An 18,104-nucleotide genomic window follows, 5' to 3' on the forward strand; every position below is an offset into this window, starting at 1 on the left:
AATCATATATTGTATAGAAAAATAAATAAAATATGGTCTTTCATGGTATTCTTCTCTTCTTTTTTTTTTGGCAACGACTAAGATGCTTCTATATTTTTATCAGTTAGTTCAGATATATACTCCCAAATGTTTTATACCACTTTGGCTACATAAAAGTGGATCAAAAGTTCAACTTTCATAGAACAACTAAGTTTTATGCATCTATATATAATCTATAATCCATAGTCCATAATAATATACAAAGAAAATTCCAAAATTGAAGTAAATTAGCACTTTAATTCATATATTTAAGCCTTCCCGGAACAACCACACCTTGTGAGATCCATGTTATTAGTAGATCATAGGGAGCTCTCTCTCTCTCTCTCTCTGCTCGCAGAAAGGCATGTGCATCGCAGTGCAAAATACTAGTTAAAAAAAAAAACAAGTAATTTATATAGGAGTTTAAAGTTAGTCACATTTTTTGCAGATATTTGGACTATTACCAAGGGTTTGTAGGAGTTTAAAGTTAATCACATTTTCGAAGAGGACAATCAAGCAACAAACAAGATTGCTGGTTATGCTATTGATACTGATACTTATTTGTTCTTCCATAATTGCTTAATGCAATTTAATTCCATCCATGGGATGTATTTTTCTAGGCCTTAAATAGGTGTCTTGCCAACCAGTTTTCCACCAAAAAGAAATTGCATTTGCTTCTCATGGAGCTACTTTTAAGATCATAACCTTAACCATAATTATGTTGCTATCATATATCTTCAGTATGTTATCTACACATATTAGAGTTATATGCACATCTTTGATAACCACTTCAAAGAGTTTCCACACTTACATTCAAGAAAAATCAAAGTTTATATATTCCAACATTGTTTTGGGTAAAAGATTCCATCTTTATCAAAGCTCACTTGAAAGCATAGATGCAAGGCACTGTCTCATGGAACCAACTTTTAATTTGTATTCCACCAAAATGGAGAGGACATGGGAGATGGCTCAAGAAACATATCGAAAACCATAAAAAATAATTGGAAATTGATACTATCATGTATCACAAATCTGCTCTTTTATAAACTTCATGTGTCAGACAGGTATTTTTAAAACCAAAGATTTAATTTGTCAATCCATTTACAGTTGGTTGCATCATTTATCATGCACAACAACTGTGCCTAAAGAAGGGCCTGATTTCCCTGTAATTTACTTCAGTCTAGGACAACATACAATGACTGACCTGTGGATTGGAAGCAAAAGTGATGTGGGGAACCAATTCCTTTTGGCGACTTCATTTTTCCCATGGAAACTAGAGACCAACAATTTACTCTTTGGTATAATAAGAAGCATGGAAATTTTAGCTCATCGGATGCATGAATTTGGAGGAACATTCAATTAATTATTGCTGAAACTCAAAAAGCTAGTTACTGAAGGACTAGATCAATGGGAAAAATGCAAGTGATGTGCCAAAAGCATTTATTTGACCATCATGCAGCTCTAACAATTCTAGATTCTAAAAAAAAAAAAATCTCAAATCCTGACCTTAATAGTTATCCAGTCATTTTAACCTGGATCAGGACCCAAGAACAAAGATTTTAACCTGAGATCTCACTCATCTGAGTGAGTGGCTGACACTGAGATTGGAAGTTGGCAAAAAATTAGGAAGATTCAAGAAATTCCGGTATCCAGGCCGATAATAGGAACTGACATATCAATACTTCAGCGAATGATAACCCAAAATAACTACCATTTAAATACCATTCAAATAATATTCAAAGGGATTGATTTGAGTATTTAAAAATTAAAAATTAAAAATTAATTTAACATTGTTAGGAAATATCAGCCAATAAACCTTACTGCTTGCACAAGATAATCCATGAATAAATTCTTCCAAATCGACTCAGAGAGATGATGCACCAAGCATAATATCCTAGAAAAATAAGGATAAATCATTTGTTTTACAAGATGTTGCACCTAAAGCTCAGCATATTAATTATATGACATCCCTGTACAATATAAATTGATATCTTGGCCGAGATATGAGACCCTTTGACAAAGAATAGAAGAGGGTGGCACATGAGTGCATGTTTACCACCATTATTGCCAAAAAAACTAGATACATAGTGCTCCTGGAAAAATTGGATGGAACCTTGAGCCACCTGTTGAAGTAGTGAGGCAAATACTCCACTCAGAACAAACCTGAACCTACATTCCAGATCTTTGAGACAGAACATAATTTATTAATCTGGTTACCTCAATAACTAATCTGGTTAAGATGGTAAATAGAGATCTGAAACAAAAGATATGGAACCTAAAAAGAAATACGAAAGAATCAGGCGTAAGTGATTAAATTCAAAAATTCAATTATTAATGGTTGCCAATTAGATGCCTGCAGATAAGCAAATATATAAATAAAACAAAATTGCAATAAAAATGAGAATGTGATTTCATTAGATCTGCATTTTTAAACTGTATCCGATATGCTAACCAAACATATATATGAATCATATGGTTTAGTCACATCAACACCCAAGTCAAAATCATATAACTGCACTAAAAGCACCTGAACATTTTTCAGATGGTGTTGTGACTTCTTTCCTTGGGCTACATAGATATGCACCTCCCTGTTAATAATTATTGAACAAAGGATGCAAAAGACATGAGAGGTCCAGAGTTCAGACTTCTTGCAACAAAATTCAAGCTTGACTTAATTATTTACTGAGATGGACACCTTGGCTAGCTCCATCAATATTCCTTCCCTGTTGGATCTAAAAGAATCACAAATATGTGAAAAAACCCTAATGTTGGGAATAATTTGTTAGAGAGTGTGAATCTTGGTAGGGGCTGCAGCAAAAACTACCCCAGCGATGCATTTTGTGACATGCCTGCACCAGAATCTCAGATAACCCAAAGAAGCCCAGATTACAGCCCATGACAACTAAAGGTCGCTTCACAAACTACTGGCGGAGATTATCCAAGAATCATATCCAGATTAGCTGACAAAAGACAAAGAAAAGTTATTTATTAATTTAATTTGGCACAAAGAGAGAGGAAGGGGAGGAATGGAGGGACGGAGAGAGAGATAGAGCTCACCATGCTCAATCAGTTACCACTGCTTATTGAGTACAACAACTGTGTTTCTTCAAACAACACAAGCAGAGTCTGGCAACATGAGCATATTTTAAAGCATTAGTAGAACCAAGATAATTTGAGAGATAAACGTAAGAAGCAGAAAATGAGTACCATTTTACAGAAACGTAGCAGTCATCTCCATGGGTCCCTTTTGGTATGTCATAAACACTAGAAGCTCTTAGCTGGTGTATTCTCAATTATCAGTCCAAGCACTACCTTCTCAATGAACTGATGCTAGTAGAAGATTGAAGTGCTTGATCACTAGCTCCTGTCAAAGCCCTCCCGACTCTGCCAGTGTATACCCTATTTCAAAAGGTAAAAGTTAATAAATGAACATCAACAGTTGCAGAATACACTCTATAGGAGTAATACAAAGCTAACAAGCGCACAAGAGCATATCAGACATGCATGTGCAGTGACATCAATTAGATGAGTAATCTACTATCCACCACTTTTAATATAATACCATACACCTTTAAGCAAAAATCCCTTTGAAGAACTGAATTAATAAAATCATGTCAAACTTGAGAGAGTGCAGTTAGAAAAGTAAAAAAACAATGTAGAAGTTCACTACATTCACTATTTAGAAAGTACGTGCATGTGAAAATATGTAAAGAGCATGTTTGTGTCTCTGTCCATGAGTTAGTGCATGGGGTCTGATCATCTACCTTGTGGCATTTGAGCATATTATGGAAAATCTCTTAAGTTTTAAAACATTGTGGGCAACTTAGCTTTTCAGAATGATGTAGGAATTTTCTAATTAAACTCACATAGAAAAAATATTTGTTAGGAAAAATTAGCAAAAGAGGACTCCAGGATTTGATCATGGAATATCGCAGTTATGACTTGTTATTTGTGGTTACAACTTGGATAACTACAATAGACTGAAACAGAAAAAAAGTCATTACTTCAAGAGAAAAAAAATTGATGGCAGCAGCAGAGTTTAGCAATTCATCATGTTGCTGAAGTACCTAGTTCCATCTTCTCATACAACGAAAAATGAGATCATAAGTCTAACTAGGTATAACTTTTCTTTTTGCACTTCTACAAAGTTCTCTCACTAGGTTTTCCACCCATTATAAATCATACATCACTTCTTGGCTCCTGCCAATTACTTCAGAGATTCCTCTGGATACTCCCGGACAGTGAAAAACAATAATGGAATTACAGGTTATAGCCCCTGATCTGTTCCAACATGGCCAGTCAGAGATTTTCAGTCTGGACTCCATACCCAACTGTATTGAGCCCATGGTCCGTCATTGGTATTGCAGTCTAGGGGCAAGTTTCCATAATTTTTGCTACTTAGTGGTTGACCAAGAGAGTGTGTACCATGATATCATTCTGTTGCATTAAGGAAGATAAATCCAAGCCAACAAAGACCCTTCCACGCATAACTCCAGCTATATCAGCTGCCACTTCATATGAGAATATGAAAGTACAACCCACCGTATTTCCAGTAAGTTTTTATTCTATCAATGAGATTGCTAGTCTCAGATTTCTTCTTGTTCTTCACGCACTTGACTAAATCACAGAACGAGCACCAAATGAATACATAACTTCTTTCAAAGCCAAATTCCTAATTTTATACAAGGCTTGTTATCATCCAATCTGACACCTAATATACGAAAGCAGCATCAAGTATTCCCGCTGCTCCACTGATGATATGAAGTTGCTATATTTTATCATGTCCCCCTCCCTATAGATCTTGTAGACGGGAAGAGAGAACTTATAAACGCAATTGTTAAACAAAAATACCAGCATTATGTATTTTATCAGCCATTGCCCTTGCATAAAACAATGCAAACTTGTTACAAATAACAAATTGCTCCACAAAGTCCAGTTAAATGTTTCATTCATCAATGGCACCTTAAAACTTGAGCATGATCATGTGGTCTGTGAACAAAAGCTCTAGTTCAAAACTGATGCGGTTTAGGATGAATCCAAATGTTTTCAAAGTATAATCTTTATTAGTTTTGTAGCCATCAAAATAGGTACATCACAATAGTTTTCAAGGCTGTAACCAGAATTGCAACAAATTTGCTGTGACATATCCACATTGTTAGCAAAATCAATATTCAATATTATCTTCAAATTCCAATATATGGCAGAAATTTCTTCAAGTATTATACAAATCATAGTATCTTCATTTCACCATGGTGTCAAAATATGATAGTCATAGTATAATCTATATGACAAATGCTGACTTTTAAGGTGTCAACATGAAACTGTATGTCACAATGGCATTGCATCCAACAAATTCATAGATAATAATGACAACAATAACTCTGTTTCTAGTTGGTTAGTCCACACATACGTATCAACAAGTAGTTCTCTACTAGCATTATAGCAAGTTATGGAACATACAGCTCTCTGCATGAAATAATTAAAATTTGAATTATGCTCATTAGACATGTATCTTGAGTGATGAAGTCAATGTACAAGTTTAATGCCAAAAAAAGGTACTCGATATACCATTGTTCAGTTCACATTGCTCTCCAATTGTCTCCTTAGATACAAAGCACAAGGTTCTACACCTTATCTCCTATATCATGATATATGTCAGATCACAAGAAATTTAAGACCAAGCTCATGTGCCTATAATTACAGGAAAAAGTTCCCATTAACATACAATTTTAGCTTTTTAATTAACATATGGATTTCAATATCCAGTTCAAACCTTTGTAATGTGAGAGATTCCTTTCAATAGCCAGTTCAACTTTAGCTTTTTAGAATGTCAATGGTCCAGATTTTCATGCAACATAATATGGCTTCAGGTATGTCCCTGAAAGAAAAGTTGAATCCAAATTGGTAGATATATAGAAGTGTTATTATTTCATCAGGTATGACCCTGAAAGGTTAACATTAAGAAAAATAAGTCTAAAAGTGTTCACTAAAAGACAATACCTTTGCAGTAAATTCATAGGTCCTGAAATTTTAGTTTATTAAAGTAAAATTCTCTAAGCAGACATGTTTTGCTATCTATCAAAGAGATCGACAAGGAGTAATACACACCAAATTGCAAAGGGAGATGTAAGCACTTGGAGTCATAACAATTAAACAAGGACACAGAGTTATAAGCATTGTCAAAACTCTAGAGAGAGAGGGGTGAGACAGAGAGAGAGAGCAATATTATCCATAAAGAATTTAGAGATATGGGGCGAAAGCGAGACTGACCATGGTGGTATATGCAATAACAAAGTTGAAGAGCTTCATTCCACTTATTCACTCTGAGGAGTCCTTTGATGAGGCAAAACAGAACAGTTAGTTCTGGAACATGACCTCTCCTTGTCATCTCACTATATAGTTCAAAGGCTTTCTCAACCTTAGATGCTAAACAAAGGGCCTCAATTAAAGAATAATACATATTCTGGTTGCCAATAGATGAACATGATGACATGCCTATGATCTCCTTGTGCAATTCAAGGGCTGTCTCTAGCCTACCAGCTCTACAGTAACTCTCAATGAGTATGCTGTAAGCAGGAGCAATTGGCACTGAACTATATTCTGCCACTTCTTCTAAAAGACCAAGTGAGATGACAAACTTCCTGCTGAATCCTTGAATCATATTGGAATAATCTGCTGTATATCTTGGCCAGTAGGTCTGTTTCATCTCCTCTAGAAGTTCATGGGCCTTGTCTAAAAGGCCAGCAGCACAACAATGGTTTATCAATACTCTATATGTAATGAAATTTGGAGAACAGCCCTTTTTGCTCATTTGACTAAAAAGTTTTAGGCACATTTCAACTTTAGCTGCTTTACCAAATCCATCTATTAAGGCAGTATACGTGATGACATTCGGACTACAACCTTTCTCTTCCATCATTGTCAGAAGCTTATGAGCCTCTTCGGTTTTACCAGCTTTACAGAGCCCATCAATCATCTCAGTATAAGTGACGACATTTGGAGCACAAGAGTTCTCTAGCATTTTTGAAAGAACCTTCAACGCAAGATCAAGTCTTCTATCCTTAAACAACCTGTCAATCAAGGAGCTGTATGTGTACACGTTGGGAGTAAAACCATGCTCAGACATTCTTACAAATATCTCTTGTGCTACATCAAGTCTCCCAGCCTTGCAAAAGCCATCGATGAGAGCATCATAGACAACGTGATTTGGCTCACAACCAGCAGAAGACATTGCATCCAGTAAATCATGAGCCTCAGCTACTTTATGAGCCTTGCACAAGCCATCGACCAATGCACCGTACGTAATAACATTTGGCTCTGCGACATCAGCACCATCACCTTCAGAGGATGTCTTGGTATCTGGATCCTCATAATTACCTCTCATTTTAGAATAAATATGACAAGCCTTATCAATCTCGCCGGCCTTGCAAAATCCATCAATTAAAGCAGTGTACGTGACAACATTTGGATGACATCCCATGCTAATCATACTCTCGAAAAGCTCATTTGCCTCAGAGAGTCGCTTAGCTTTCAGATAAGCATGTATAAGGGCAGTATAAGTCACCACATTTGGAGTGCAACCATCTCTCTTCATTTCATTAAACCAACTCTGAGCCTGTTGAATGAGACCAACCTTACAGAAACTGTCAATCAAAATAGTATATGTATAAACATCAGGAACTATACCATTCATCTTCATTTCCTGAAACAAAAGAAAAGCCTTTTCCACCTTATGAGCCTGACAAAGAAGACCAATCACCTTTGAATATGTGCTAGTATCAGGTACAAAACCCCTCTTCATCACCTCCTTTATAACCCTAAAAGCCTTTTCAAATTTTTCCATGCCACAAAGGCACCGTGCAAAGTTACTGACATTTATCTTGTTAAGTACGAATCCAGCATCCAGCATTTCCTCATAAGCTTTTTCTGCCAAGTCCATCAGCTCAGAACTCGGTAGTTCCTCATTCCCACAAATCCCTCCAATAAAGATATTATATGTCACATAACCCGGTCGGCAACCACAAGCACTCATCTTTTTTAGCAGCTTATACGCATAAGTGTAATCCCCTGAGTTGCAATATGCATGAACAAGCGAATTAAACAATGATGGATTGGGATTGCAACCCTCTGTAATCATCATATTAATAATTCTCTTACACCAGCCAAGTTGCTTCTTCCTCAGAAAGCCTGAAAGCAGTGTCCTATACGTCACAACATTTGGGATGCAAGAGTTGGAGCGCATCCTATGAAGAAAAGACATGGCTTCTTCGAAAAGAGAAGCTTCCAACAACCCACTTATCATTTGAGTGCATAAAACAGTGTCGAGCGTGAAATCTTCCTTGACTATGATATTGAGAGCTTCCACCCACCTCCCGGCTTTGCATAACGAATGCGCAAAGCAACCCATAGTGAAACGGTCCACAGAAAAGCCCGAATCTGACATCTCCCTATGAACTAAAAAAGCTGAATCTAATCGGTCAGCACTCAGAAGAACCTGAATCAAAGCATTATAAGTCACTTTTGATGGTCTGTAACCAAAGTCCTTGAGCCTCCCAAGCTCCTCCAGTGCCTCATTCCAAAATCCGTTGCGGCAACACTTCCGAACCAATGTGTTAAGCATTCTACCAAGCACTTCTCTATCATCCCCTCCAATTTCCTTGAGGAAATGTTGAGGGACTCTAGTCTTCTTATCAAAACCTAAAATTTCTATTAGTACATCATATGTCGGACCTGTGTGGCTATATCCAATCTGCCGACCAGCCCAGATGAAGAACTTGACACCGAATTCAGGAACTTTGACAAGTCTTAGCACCTCGATCACCAGCGATTCATCCAACTTCCCTCTGAATTGCCTCAAAAACTTCTCAGTTTTGTCATTGAAGACTCCTCCACTTGCTCTAACTGCCTTGGCAATCAAAATGGCCTCCTCAGAGAACTTACCCGAATCGAGAGTCTTTCCAGGGAGAGCATCACGTTCTGCGATTGCCTCTTGTAAAAAGGCAAAGTCTTTCGGCGACACCGAGGCCCCCCGGCAATCCTCTCGATCCCGGCACGCTCCGTTCCATGGGGGGGAGAACTCGGGGTCGACCAAACCATTCAAATCGTCATCAGGGGAAGAACAGCTACTGCCGCTGCTGAAGAAAGAAATACCCGGTTTTTTGAACGAATGGAGGCGGGAAATCCCCGATTGCATTGGCGGCAAGCAGTGATTGGCTCGGAGGGAAGCGAAGGTGGCCGGCGATTGGGAAAGAACGATCGCCGCCGCGCGTCTGCTCATGCTGCGGCGGCCGAAGGATTGATGATTCTAGGGTTTCGGCCGTGAAGTTCGGGTTTTGATGGTGGAAATGTGATACTTTCGACGAAAAATTTGATCTCGGAGAGGGGTTTGTGGGGGAGGAGGGAGAGGAGCGGGGAGGGGAGCGCCATCCTTCGACGTTTCACCCGGGCTTCCCATAAACCCTAGGCCGCAGGATGGAGTGGAGATGGTAAGAGTATACAAGAACTCTATAGGCAGCGAGGCGATCAACCCAAGAGAAAAGATGATTACTTGATTTGATTAGAATGACGAGATTACTATATTTAATTGCACGATCGCAGTTAAATCATCATTACTTCTTAAATTACCACCAAATCTAATAAATAGATATCCGGCCGAAAATGTAAGATTCGGCCACCAAGGTGGTAGCCTAGTGGTACTGGGCAGCAATTCTAACCATAAGGTCCCAAGTTCGAATCGCTGCGGCGACGATTAAATTGTGGACCGAAGCTCATTACTTTGGCCACTGCTTGGACTTGTGGTGTAGGACCGCTCTTGAACCGCTAGTAGCCGGGGTGGTGCCGGGTGTGACGTACTCATACGTGGGACTCGAGCCAGAGCTCAGAGGAGTAGCTGAGCCGGGCCTACGGGTGGGGAGGGTACGAGTAAAACCGGTCGGGGTGCCCAACACACGGCCATTTCTGCCCGCATCGAACATTCTCCTGGCGGGGCGGGGGCCCAGTGGGGGCTGCTACGCGGGGGTGGGCTTGTCCCTTCCTCCCCCCTACCCCTTTTGCCTTAGCGCAAAAAAAAAAAAAAAAAAAAAAAAAAAAAAAAAAACAACGTAAGATTCCTATAAACTTGAGACAGTAAGTTTAGGCTAAAAGTTAAGAATAAAAATGTTTCTCTGTTAAAATACCAATATATTATTAATATATTATATCAATATATCTATATATATAATATTATATTATATTGACATTATATATATTATATTATAATATAATATTAATCATATTATTATTCAATGGCAAATTTAAATTATAGTAAAAATATATTATTGTACTTTATATTTACCTAATAAAAATATTTAATATATTACTTCTATTTATCTTAGTTTTAATCAAAAATATTATTAATATTAAAAATAATATATTATAAGTATAAATAAAAATACTAATTCTATAATGACAACTAATATATTTTTATAGGATTAATAATTTATAGGACTAATAGATATGTTTTTACAAAATATATTATATGATTAAAAATATATATATATTTTTATGAGATATATTAAGGGTAATTTTGGTATTATATGATGGGTGATTATGGATTTCTATGGAATACTAAATAACTTACTCGTGGATACCTTATAAACTTTAATTATTGGAACATAGCATACCAAATGCGATGATTTTAAATCATTCGTGATCAGATTACCTAGGGACAAGGATCAATGGTGATCTAAAATCAACTCGATGATTCCATTTGGGTCGCTAAAGGTCACCTATATGGTAAGCAACATCAGTTTCAATTTTGTTCATCAAGTAGGATCCTAAAGTGTTGTGTAACCTTCGATAGCAATGATGGACTGCCATCAAATAATACAATCTAGAGTGTGTGCCATATTACATATAGTACACATTATTTAATGGCCATCCATCTTTTGATAACGATCATCGAGGTTGCACATCATTCTATAGTGCCGCAGAGAATTATGCTCATAACATAACTCCTAAAATTAAATAGGACCAAATTTTGATTATACTTGTTGAAATCTCCCAAAATACCCAACACTCTTTTTCACACCATAAACTCACATTTAACCATATTATTAACAAAATCAAATTTATGGATTACTAAGACTTATTTATAATAAATTATGTTGGAGCTAGGGTTGTAGATGGATTAGGTCGAAGTAGGGTATGCTTGATTCCAACCTAACTTAATTTTTTATTGGGTCATGATTTTGGACCTGTTCCAACCCATTAGCTGATTAGGTCAGTCAGGTTGAGCCAGATCCATGGAAAAAAAAAAAAATAGACTCAGTAGGTCATTCAAGTCAATTCAAGGTCAAGTATGACCCAGATCCAACCCAAAATGTTCAAATTCAGATAACAAGATCAAATTGAGTCTACAATTCTTCTATAGATTAACTTGGAACCAAGTTGATTATCGTTAAAAATTAGGTAGGATGATCCTTGACGTGAGTGCTTATAGTTGTGATCTCAGGTGGTGCAAGTGGGTGTCTATGTATTGCTGGATTGAAATCAGCTAAGATTTTTGATAATAGGAACAAAAGCTAAAATATATATTTTTTTCTGCCACCTATATAAACCTAGAAAATATTGATATACTAAAAAAGTTAAGACAAAATTGGAGATATATCAATAAAACAAATATTATATATATATATATATATTTATATAGAAATAGATTTGGTAATTAGTCGAATTTCGATGACTCTAACTTTGAACTCATACCCAACTCATTATTGGCATATTGGGGCTGGGTTTGGATACAGAGATTAATACGTAAATATGAAGTTTGAAAAAAATAATTATAAAAATATGGAGGTTCGTATGCAAAAAGCTTAAAAAAAAAATTGCACACGGGCCAGATGTTGATGCAAACTGCTGGTTCGTGGGTTACCATGAACTGGTGTACGGGGTAGCACAGCTGCCCGTTTTTGGGCCATCCTCCATTTTCCAGGCCCAGCGAAGTTAAATTCCCCGGCCTAGGGCTTGGGTTTTTAGAGCCCTCTTTGCCTCTCCTTCCCCGCTGCACTAATTCTTTGGGGGATTCCTTCTGAGGCCGAGGTACCTTTTCCATCTCTCTCTCTCGCGCGCGCGCGCGCATGTGATTTCAAGCACGGTTTACAAATTTTTTTTTTTTTTTTTTAAGAGATGGCTTCTCAGATTGTGTGTTCGTGTTGCTTTTAGATTGTTCCTTCAATGGTAAAAACTTCAGCTTTATCTTGATATTGAAAGGGAATTAGCATCTCTTTCTTTGGTTTCATTTTTAAAGAGAATTTATTATGGAAGAAAGAAAATAGAACATTTTAGGTATGTTGAGTGTTTTTTTTTGGGCGTTAAGTCGTCAAATTTCATAAATCAGAACATGAGGACACTTTTCCATCTTCTTGACTGCTATTTGGCTGCAATCTTGTTATTTACACTATAAACGATGACTGAAAACCTGAAAACGAGCAAGCTTGCTTTGGCTATCCAGCAGTGGGCAGGGGTGTAGATGAGCAAGCCCATTTAACTATGAGCTCGACTCAATCTATTTATGAACAGCTTGTTTGAGAGATATGGTGAGTTCTCGAGATCTCTTACGACTTCCATTTACATTTTTTAAGCTAATTATCTGCATTATGTATTTGTGTTGTAATAAATATACATTCTGTTTTATAAACTATGTTGATTTACAATAAATAAATTTTAAATAGTTTTTCATCTATACTGTATATTCATAATTCGAGCTAATTTATCCAAGCTCAAGAGAGCTAAGCCCTAGCTGTAGGTCAGCTCATTTTCTCATTCAACAGGCTGAAACTCATCCCAAATTTTGAGGTGAACATGAGCTGGCTCATGAATGGCTTGCATGTTTGACTGCCCTATCGTGGGAGCTTAAGTTAGTTGACTAGCAATCCTACCTGATAAGATATATCATCAGGATGAAAGAGCTCTGTTTTCTTATGGGGTCAAGAAATCAATTAAAGTGTTCAATATGTTTAGTTGCAAAAACCTTCTAGTCGAACCATAAGAACTATGGTTTTCAGTAGGGATTACACAATAATTTTTTGTAAAATACAACGACACTCCAACGTTGGGCGAGAAACACATTTATCCCAAAAGTTTTAAAATTTTCATTTTACCGTCAAAATTATTTTTTTGTATCAATTGGCCTGGCCATCCATCTCTGTTAGTAAGCATTACGATGTGATTATCACGTGATAATAATGTTGCTATTCTTGAAATGCCCTGGGAGGTGAGTCATGTGGCAAGTACTTAATTCTCTTCTCCCATTAATCCCTTGAAGAAAGAAAAAAAGAAAACAAAAGCCCTGAATGATAGCCTCCCCCTTCATTCCCCCAGTCCATCTGCAGCGCATAACATTCTCTTGCACCATCGAGTTGGCGATCCAAAGGAGGGACACCAACATCGGAATCACCCTTGTGGATCCAATCAAAGTTGAAAGTCTCACCGGTGTCATGCCAGGAGGCAGTGCCGCCACGTATCGCTTCAGCCCAATTGAAGTCCGGTTCAAGCCATCAGGGAGAGGTTAAAAAGGGCAATGGCTGTGTTATCCTGCACTGCTCCTGCGGACTCGATCAAAACCTGGAAGTCCGACCAGTGCCGCGGTAGGACGCAAAGCGTTGCTGTCATGTCTCGCTTCGCCTTGATCAATGCTCGGTTCGAATCCTTTAGCAAGAGGTTGAACAATATGGTGGTAGCGTTATCTAGCGCCATGCTCTGGAAGAGGGGGCTCAGCACCGAGTTTGAGTAATTCGAGAGAAAGCAACAGTTTCTTTGACAAGGATGATCCAATAATGCGAGAGAGTGCTAGGGTTTCTTTAAGGAGTCAAGGCTCACACAATTGGATGATCGATGGTGAATAAATTAGTTTCTCATGGTGATCGTAGTGGTGATGGTGGATCAATGAACTCCAGAGGAACAATTGATCATCCAGGGAAGGTGAATTAACCTCTTGTGCTAGTGGATCATTCTTAAACAAAGGTATCTTTATGTCTTTAATGAAAGGAACAGGGAAAAAAATCTAAAAATCCAAGATTCTTCTCAACAAAAATTACAGCTAAAAAAGCTTTTACTATTGGATTTGCAGGTTGGTGACAGGGCCTCGGCTCAAGTATCTAACGGAGATGTTGGAGTTGAAATTAGACAAGTTGGAGGAGTTGTGAGGGAGGTCATGGAGATGTATCGCATCAATGCTCGAGACCATGAGGACATGGGCTTAGCATTAGAGGATCCCACATCGAGCTTCTGGGGCTGGAACTCAATGATGGATTCAGAGACAATGGTTGAGTTGTGAGGAAGGGGTTCCGAGTTTACTTTTTTACTATAATTTTTTACAATCAATATTAAGGGTATTTTAGTCATTTTACTCAATTAATAATGTCAGGGGATAGATAGATGGCCATGCCACATTGACACAGAAAAATAAGTTTCGATGGTTAATTGAAAATTTTTAAACTTTTGAGGACAATGTGTTTCTCGCCCAAAGTTGAAGGGGCATCGCTGTATTTTTTTCCAATAATTTTCTTTGCTGGTATAAATATGCTTGTTTAAAAATTATTTTGCAAGAAGAGATTCATTTTTATTGTGAAGATGGAACCGAGAAGATTGTTGTTACATTTTCCCCCTAATTTTTGTAGCTTGTTGGAGCTACAGTTCAATAGTCATACAAAGTTAAGTGGTCTTACATGTATTGCATCTGGCTTATAAGTTCTAAGCTGATATCTTTAGAACTATTTTGTGTAGACTTAAAGCTATATGTAGCCTTTCCAAATGATTTCTTAAGTCTAAATAACCACATATTTTCACCAGGATTAAACTACTTTTTGAATAATCTGTGCAAAATTGTAGTGTCCATAGGGTAGTTGCTATTTGAGTCATTATCTTAAATTGATAGATTTTAGTCTCCGTATTGGCTCTTCATAATGGTGGAAGATGGGTTCACGTTGAGCTTTGGCACAATGGTAAGGTTGCTCCACTATAACCTTGAGGTCATGGGTTCGAAATATGGAAATAGCTTCTCCTGGGTGGGGGTAAGGCTACATATATCTAACCCTTTGCATACCCCACAATGGCAGGAGCCTCGTGCATTAGACCACCTTTTTTTAGTCTCCATGCTAACCAAAAGTAAAGTACATGGGAATTGGGTTTTGTTTTTTGTTGGGATCCCTGGACATTGTAGGTCTGAGCATGCAGTATCATTGATGATATATAAGAAGTAATGACAAACAAATGATTTGTCAAGATTTATCATCATAGCTATGTATTATGATCTTGATCATCATCTTTGTCAAATCTCTGTAACTTGACATATTTCTGGTTCTTTTATATTTTTCTGATTTCGAGAATGTTTAGACTTCCAAGTGTGTCTTTTCACACCTGGGAACCCAAATAGTGAAACATCAGGAAGTATCTGCTCATGTCCCGGAGAAGAAATTTGCCCAAGTAACTGTTATTTCTATAAAATCTAGAGCTAACTCATCTGGGTTGTGCTTGTGGTCTGGATGAAGTTGTTTGGTGGCTCAAAGGACATTTTGCGACTTTTTTAAACCTCCAAAAGTTTTTTCCTCTATTTCTTCATATATTGCTGCCACTAGCAACTTTTTCGAAGGTCTTAATCTGAATATCAAGTGTGCATGCTGCATGTTTTTATTTATTTATTTAGAGCATTATGTCTTTGTATTCTGACTTTTCTTTTGATTATAGTGTCTCCAATGGCATGTGGTTCATTATCTGTCCCTGCTGCCCTTGCCAGCCTTAGCCTTGGTTCAGAAACAAAAATGTTTTTTCAGAGATCCAGAATGCCTCCTCGTAAATACTCATCTAGGAACCTCAGAATCCGTGCAGTACAAGAAACTGAGGGGCCACGGAGGTTGGTTGACATCATTCGTATCATCCCAGAGGTCTCAAGGAACTATTTCAGAAGCCGTTCTCGGCGAGCGCTTTTTGGTGGTATCTCATTACTAGGAGGCTTCTATGTTGCACAGACCATTTCTCTGTCCTTCGGTGCTTTGGGTGTGAATGATGTGATTGCTGCAGTGTTGTGTGTTCTTCTTACAGAGTATGCCACTAAATTTTATTATAGTCGGCCTAAGATAACCTTTCCTCTTGCCCTCCTCAACAACTTTAAGATGGGATTCACTTATGGCCTTTTTATTGATGCTTTCAAGCTGGCTAGTTGACAGGAAGTTCCCAAAAAAAGAAGTCATGAATCTCTCTGTTTAAAATTGTGAGAGATTGCCTTGTCTTGGCTTGAAGTACATACCATGGTACAGATTTACTTTCTATTTAAGAGTTCTGTTCGATGTGTACTGATCTGATTGAATACAGATGTGATTATGTGACCAGAAGACTTTTATTTTGTTGATACGACCTCCTCATTAGCAATCTGTTCCTGTCCTTTGTTGTTGCTTTAAATTTTCAGCTATCAACGGGATATGTTATTGGAACCTTAAAACATGTGTAAGGAATCCCTAGTCCTCTTATATGATATATCATTGCATTGATTATTGTGGTTCCTTTGGCAGTATGCATCGGGTCATGAATGTTGAAACTTTGCAATGCCAGGGTCTTCTCACTTTAAAATCAGGCCATTGATTGCCAAGAGGAGCATGGTCAGATCATTTTGGGTTAATATAATCCAGTGTGCTTCCATCCTCTCTCCTAGATTATGTACAGAATGGTGGGAAAAATCTGCAAACTGTAATGTCTCAGAAAAACTGCAGTATCCTTAGCTAAAGGCTTAAAATATGGATTCTTTATCATCTTCAGTATCCCTTGACTTCTGGTTTCTGCTAACTTTGAATTCAGCCCTTGGTATGGATGTTCTGGCAAAGTGACTTAATCTGATAGCTGTGGAAAGTGTGGCAGTTTCTTCCTATTGCAGTCCCTTCCTATTTATCTCCTTTTGATTATTCTGGCTTCCTTGGAAGATGGCATTTGGCCATCCGTATATGCCAAGTTTCTGGTGGACAATTAGTACTTTTTTCTGCCATTTATATTTACTGTCCTATGTATTAATGTAAAATTGCACTTCAGAAGTGCAAATAGCTGTATAATTTTTTATTGCAGAATGTAAATTATTGTGCTGTGGCTGATTGTATCACATGGACACGTTATCAATTAGCATTAATATTTGTGTATTAGATCAAGTTGTTCTTGTGTTTATGGCAATGAAACAATTTCTTATGTAAATTCCTATCTTTAAATTTTATGGAAAATGTTAATACCTTTCTACCAGTTCTTTTATGAAGATGGAAAATGAGAGTAAGATTATATGCACTGCAAAACATAGGTTTCATGGATTTGGAAAATTGGCAGCACTAATGTACCGGATCCCATCAGAACTCCGCAGTTAAGCGTGCTTGGGCGAGAGTAGTACTGGGATTGGGGAGTGCGTTAGATGTTTCGATGATTATTGGCATTTCAGTTAGATTAGTTTGGACATTTGAATTATGTTAGCAAATGTTATTTTGAAATTTTGTAAGACTGCTTTTGAATGACTTTAATTATTTAGGTTAATTTAAAGCATATGTGATTAACCCTTAAATAAGTTTTGAACATCTGTATTTGCTCCGATATGTTCCGATGCCTTGCACGCCTGTGCGGCCCGCCGTGCGGGCGTGCGGCGTCTGCCGCGCTCCGGGCTCTGGGCGTGACACAATGATTGCAGATAAGCACTGTAAGTAAGTATAATGACCGTCACGTATCATCTTGGGATATCTTGTTCCAAATATACTTTTTTTTTGGTGGTAAAACGACGTTTCATATTGCTCTTAAATGAGTACAACCAGCTACATTAGCAGAAAGAAAATAAAATAGAGAATTAGGAATATCAATATCCCTAGTCCAAATAAACTATCCAAAATACCGACCAATAAAGGAGGCAACCCAATCAACTGCTTTGTTTGCCTTCCGATACACATGTGCGGCATGAAAGGAATCTATCTCCTTAACCAATCTGCGGGTCTCTCGAATCAGTGGATGGCCATCTCCAAATCTATCCACTCCTCGTATCCAGTCAATCACCGTAGAGGAGTCACCCTTTAGGTAAACCCCATCTGCACCAA

At 37.6% G+C, this 18,104-nt stretch overlaps 2 protein-coding genes across 14 annotated transcripts; one reads left to right on the forward strand and one right to left on the reverse strand.

The window, feature by feature from the left end:
* Positions 1–1,894: 1,894 nt before the first annotated feature.
* Positions 1,895–9,554, reverse strand: LOC103717529 (pentatricopeptide repeat-containing protein At1g06710, mitochondrial). 5 transcript variants are annotated; one of them, XM_026808628.2, is made up of 6 exons: positions 6,289–9,554; positions 3,226–3,417; positions 3,076–3,144; positions 2,546–2,978; positions 2,236–2,293; positions 1,895–2,141 (listed from the first exon to the last, which is right to left on the reverse strand). In XM_026808628.2, the coding sequence occupies exons 1-2, from the start codon at positions 9,293–9,295 to the stop codon at positions 3,386–3,388; spliced, it is 3,039 nt and encodes a 1,012-aa protein (XP_026664429.1). In that variant the 5' UTR covers positions 9,296–9,554; the 3' UTR covers positions 1,895–2,141; positions 2,236–2,293; positions 2,546–2,978; positions 3,076–3,144; positions 3,226–3,385. The 5 variants fall into 5 exon arrangements, 4 of the variants coding, with proteins under 4 accessions (XP_026664429.1, XP_026664428.1, XP_026664427.1 ...); XM_026808627.2 differs by having other exon boundaries at positions 1,895–2,293; XM_026808626.2 differs by lacking the exons at positions 1,895–2,141; positions 2,236–2,293 and adding an exon at positions 5,792–5,896 and having other exon boundaries at positions 2,410–2,978.
* A 2,451-nt stretch (positions 9,555–12,005) lies between these two features.
* On the forward strand, positions 12,006–17,186 carry LOC103717530 (uncharacterized protein ycf20). 9 transcript variants are annotated; one of them, XR_605679.4, is made up of 4 exons: positions 12,627–14,019; positions 14,126–16,497; positions 16,603–16,759; positions 16,846–17,186. XR_605679.4 is itself a non-coding variant. In XM_039133743.1 (3 exons), the coding sequence occupies exon 2, from the start codon at positions 15,672–15,674 to the stop codon at positions 16,215–16,217; it is 546 nt and encodes a 181-aa protein (XP_038989671.1). In that variant the 5' UTR covers positions 12,626–14,019; positions 14,126–15,671; the 3' UTR covers positions 16,218–16,234; positions 16,291–17,186. The 9 variants fall into 9 exon arrangements, 4 of the variants coding, with proteins under 4 accessions (XP_008804187.2, XP_008804186.2, XP_038989671.1 ...); XR_605680.4 differs by having other exon boundaries at positions 16,603–16,737; XM_039133743.1 differs by having other exon boundaries at positions 12,626–14,019; positions 14,126–16,234; positions 16,291–17,186.
* Positions 17,187–18,104: the final 918 nt, after the last annotated feature.

This window comes from Phoenix dactylifera, chromosome 14 (assembly GCF_009389715.1).
Source record: "Phoenix dactylifera cultivar Barhee BC4 chromosome 14, palm_55x_up_171113_PBpolish2nd_filt_p, whole genome shotgun sequence".
In the NCBI taxonomy this organism is placed as follows: Eukaryota; Viridiplantae; Streptophyta; class Magnoliopsida; order Arecales; family Arecaceae; genus Phoenix; species Phoenix dactylifera.